Source organism: Castanea sativa, chromosome 9 (genome assembly GCF_040712315.1).
Source record: "Castanea sativa cultivar Marrone di Chiusa Pesio chromosome 9, ASM4071231v1".
In the NCBI taxonomy this organism is placed as follows: Eukaryota; Viridiplantae; Streptophyta; class Magnoliopsida; order Fagales; family Fagaceae; genus Castanea; species Castanea sativa.
Genome location: NC_134021.1, coordinates 18,025,897 through 18,030,863, shown reverse-complemented (window position 1 = coordinate 18,030,863; position 4,967 = coordinate 18,025,897). Strand labels below are relative to the sequence as shown.

Sequence of the window (4,967 nt, the reverse complement as noted above, 5' to 3'; positions counted from 1 at the left end):
GTAATAATACATTCTTCGAAAATCTTCTTTAAAAGAGGTTAAAATACTTCAACATCAAAATACCAGAAAATTAAAACCTGATGCTATATCTATTTGTACCACCTAATCACCTTCTTCGGATGAATTTCTTTGAATTCAATCCTGCATATCACTATTCATTAATATTATATGAGAAATTTTACGTGTATATATTTATAATAAATCATATAAGTAAGTTATTACTTTATTATAATTTGAATTTATTACTGAAATTACTTTTTTCTCCATTATTAACAATTTATAACAATCTACCACTTATAATTTGTCACATCATAATTATGGTAAAAACTCTATACAAAGTAAATATGGCTAAGTTTTTCAAAATTTAACTATACACGACTGAGTAAAAAGTCTCATCCATTCCTAGTAACATCAAAGTCTCATTGATTCCTAGTAATACATCAATTTTTTTTACTCCAGTGTGGTCATTTTCACGATGTTATTGAGTTGACAAATTTTCCAAGTAAAAAAGACTTTTCATGCCATTCTCATTTAGGTTGGATTCAAATCCTTTCGTTGTTATCTTTTCCTACTAGAACTTACTATTTACGTTACTCCTATTATTAACAATATACATCATCCACAAGTCACAAATGTCAAAATTTTTTTTTTTTGGTCATTTTTTTTTAGGAGAAACTTTTGTCAAATTTCTTGTTTACCGAAACTTTCTCTACAAAATTACACGTGGAACACATGGTAGAATCCCCTTTTTATTATGAGGTCAAACGTGATTCACGTGTCAAGAAACACAAAAGTAAGCCAAAATTTGCAATCATTCATGGTCCTTGGGACGATTATCTTTGAGTAAATACTAATATAACCATTTAAATATAACCAACCACATAAAATAAAGGACCTTCCCTTCCCACATGATTCCGTACTACTGTGTCAAAAGATCCTCACTAAAGGTCCCCAAACCCAACCGTAATTGTCCAGCAACGCAAAACATCAAACAAGGACACGTGGATCTGACCCATCTCTTTGCTGCACCGTCACTCAAAGATGCTTTATTAAAATCTCAGACGGAAAAAAATATATATATATATATAGATTTTGTTAATGTGTACCCTAAGGACACACAATAACTAATTATTTTTTAAAATATTTTCTCGAAAATTGAAAAAGTATTGACAATTTTTTCAATTTTCGAGAAAATGTTTCATCAATCATTGGATATATATTATCAATAGTTGACATTTGTGACATTCTAATCCCTATTCTTTCTTTAAAATGTTTCTAGACTCTAGAGGGTCCTTATCATAATTTGATAAATAGAAAAGGTTGACCTAATATACTAAATTCCCAATACTAGATTACCTTATCAATACTCCATATGGCCACCTCTAACAGTTTACTATTATCATAAATTTTCTATAGGCCCAATATTTTCATAACAAATTAAGGTGTTAATTTAGCTTAAGTTAAAACAAATTAAAATAGGATTACATGTGAACCTAGCACAAATTAAAAGATTCAAAACCTTATTGAAATATATTGAAAAACTTTATTGTGTCCATTAACTTTCTCTATTGTTAAAAAGAGAAAATGCTAAAGATACAATTTTTTTTTTTTTTTACAAAAGAAATTACAATTGGTTGATGTGATAAATTGTTACGAGTAAACGAAAAAGTTATATTAGTAGAGAATCCAGATAAGGTTGTCTACATACTCGCCAAACTTGACCCATCCACCGCCGACAACCGAACCGAACCCGCTGCTGATCAAACCGACTTTTCCGGCAGTAGGCGACATGTTTCTTTCTCCAAAAACTGATATCGGTGGGTCAAATGTCGGTTCTCCTCCTCTTAAATCCGATTAACCCAAATCAACCGATTTATATGTTTTTTTTGGCGATATGTGGTAGATCTGGCAAGATTTGGGATATTTTCTAGATGATCTCGGCTAGATTCAGTGAGATCTTGCTAAAAATGGCAGAGACTTTGGCGAGATCTCATTGAATTTTGACTATATTCACATTTTTCCCGTTGGATTCTTATTGTTTTCCAAATTTTCTACTCCGAAAATACACTCGACATCTGTGGACTCTTTGACCCGCCCAATTTGATCATCCTCTCGGTCGATAATGACTTGATGGTTGCTCCATTCAACCCATGAACAGTTAGTAAGAATTGGCCAAATTAACGATTTGTAAAAAAATTAGTAAAATAGTTAATAAAAATATAAAATCTTGTTGAAAAAATATAAAGTCTATTTTGATGTGTGGTCTACTTGCCTGTGAAAGGCAGGTCTCATGCATTTGGCGCAAGAGATACCTGCTCTTTGATAACTTGAAATTTGACATATTCTACTATTGATTAGATGATGATAAAAATATTCTAGAAAACTTTGAAAGTATAAGTATTAAAGAAATACTAAAATATTTGAAAAATACGAGGGATCATTTTGAAACAAACCTAAAAATTTGAGGAACAAATTATCCGAAATCTTGTTTCAAACAAAGAAGAACCCAATCCAACTACTCTCGCTTCAAAGTTTAAATAGCTCACGTTACGGTACAACCTGTTTTTGTAAAGCCGTGAACCATCAGATTCACATCGCTTTTAGAAAAAGCAAAATCACCCGTTTCCTCTTTCAAATAAATACCCCGCACTTTCTTTTGTGCGCCTCTCAAAATCCATTACTAGACAGGATTTTTCAAAAACAAAAACACAAAAAGCAGCAAGAAGCAAGAAGCAAAACCCAAAAAAAAAGAAAAAGAACGCTTTCTTTTTGGTTTTTTGTGTGGATAAGTAAATTGATTTTTGAATTGGAGCTGATGCGTTTGCTGTTTTGCTCTGTTATTCGATGCGAAGAGCAATAGAACGATGCCGGAGAGAGAGAACGAGAACGACGCCGCTTCGACCAGCGAAACGGCGGCGTCGTCGCCCTCTTTAACTACTTCGGAGGCGATGAACTTGTTCGGAAAATACGAGCTGGGGAAGTTGCTAGGCTACGGCGCGTTCGCGAAGGTGTACCACGCGCGGAACGTGCGGACGGGGCAGAGCGTGGCGATCAAGGCCGTGAGCAAGCAGAAGGTCCTCAAGGGCGGGTTCACGGCGCACGTTAAGCGCGAGATCTCTATCATGCGCCGGCTGCACCACCCGCACATCGTGAAGCTCTTCGAGGTCCTCGCCACCAAGACCAAGATATACTTCGTCATGGAGTTCGCCAAAGGCGGCGAGCTCTTCGCCAAGATCGCGCGGGGTCGGTTCAGCGAAGATCTCAGCCGTCGGTATTTCCAGCAGCTGATCTCCGCCGTCGGTTACTGCCACTCCAGAGGCGTGTTCCATCGCGATCTCAAGCCGGAGAATCTCCTCCTGGACGAAAATTGGGATTTGAAAGTCTCCGATTTCGGACTCTCCGCCGTAAAGGACCAGATCCGACCCGACGGCTTGCTCCACACTCTTTGCGGTACTCCTGCTTACGTGGCGCCGGAGATTCTGGCGAAGAAAGGCTACGACGGAGCCAAAGTCGACGTTTGGTCCTGCGGTGTGATTTTGTACGTGTTGAACGCCGGTTACTTACCTTTCAACGATCAGAATCTCATGGTCATGTATCGGAAAATTTACAACGGCGAATTTCGGTGCCCGAAATGGACGACGCCGGATCTCCGCCGGTTCATCTCGCGATTGCTGGACACGAATCCCGTTACGCGAATCACCGTCGACGAGATCGTCCGAGACCCGTGGTTCAGCAAAGGCTATAAAGAAATCAAGTTGGTAAACGACGACGTTTTTTACTTTAAGGACGACGAGGATTCGAACGGCAAGTCGTTGAACGCGTTTGATTTGATATCGTTTTCGTCCGGGTTTGACTTATCGTGTTTGTTCGGCGATCCCGAGATAGCGGGCGAGCGGTTCATGTCGGAGGAGACACCCGAAAAGATAATAGAACGAATCGGCGAAATGGCAGAGTCCGAGAATGTGATTGTTACGAAGAAAGATTGGCAGGCTAGGTTGGAAGGGCAGAATGGTAATTTTGTTGTGTTTGTTGAGGTTTACCGGTTAACGGAGAGTCTGGTAATTGTTCAGATACAGAAACGAGAAAGAGAAACCGGAACTAGCCATGATATTTGGAACGATAAGTTAAGGCCTCAGCTTGATGATTTAGTATATCAACAACCGGAAGCGTCGGTTTCAGGTAACTGAGGCTGAGTTGGCGGTAATGTTGATTTATCTGGGTTTCAGAATTCTCGGACTTTCTGTTTGTAATTTTACTGTGTATTATTAAATTTAAAATTCCAAAATAATCAAAAATGAAAAAAAAAAAAAAAAAAGGGGTTCTGTGTATTCTGTTTTTACCCTGGAAAAGAAAAAAAATAGGAAAAAAATCGTTTTGCTGTTTTAATTAATTTTAGTTAAAACCTATAGCAATATAATAAGATAAAGGCATTAAAGGCAAAGTACTTTTGGGTTTTTAGTGTTCTTTTTTGGGTTAACCTCGACAAAAAGAAGTAGGAGGCCATAATGGCGTAACATCAATGGAGTTTTCATTGTTTATGATCATTTCAGCCATCAAACAAAGGTAATGACACTGTCTAGAGAATAACCATGGTTAGAGCATATATGTTATTTTATCTTTAAAAATTACTTTATCAATTATATTATATTATTTTATACCAAAATCAATATCTCATATTTTATTTTCTTATTATTTTACTCATTAAAATAATATATATTACGTGTTAAAACAATATAATATATTTCAATATAATTCTCTCTTCTTCTTCTCTCCCATCCATCTTCCACTTTATAAATTAAAATTTATTATAATTTTATTGTAGCACAATTTGTAATTGTAAGATTTTACTAGTCCAGCTGTTGAGCTCTTTTGTGCCTTTATGCTATATTTTATTTACATATATCATTTACAATTGCCAATGAGAATGCTCTAATAGTTAGATCCAATTACTTAAACTGGTAAAGTTT

At 36.4% G+C, this 4,967-nt stretch overlaps 1 protein-coding gene across 1 annotated transcript; it reads left to right on the top strand.

The window, feature by feature from the left end:
* Nucleotides 1-2,427: 2,427 nt before the first annotated feature.
* Nucleotides 2,428-4,328, top strand: LOC142610393 (CBL-interacting serine/threonine-protein kinase 14-like). The gene has a single exon (XM_075782204.1). It carries the CDS (start codon nucleotides 2,865-2,867, stop codon nucleotides 4,185-4,187), a length of 1,323 nt encoding a protein of 440 aa, XP_075638319.1. The 5' UTR covers nucleotides 2,428-2,864; the 3' UTR covers nucleotides 4,188-4,328.
* The last annotated feature ends 639 nt before the right edge of the window (nucleotides 4,329-4,967 follow it).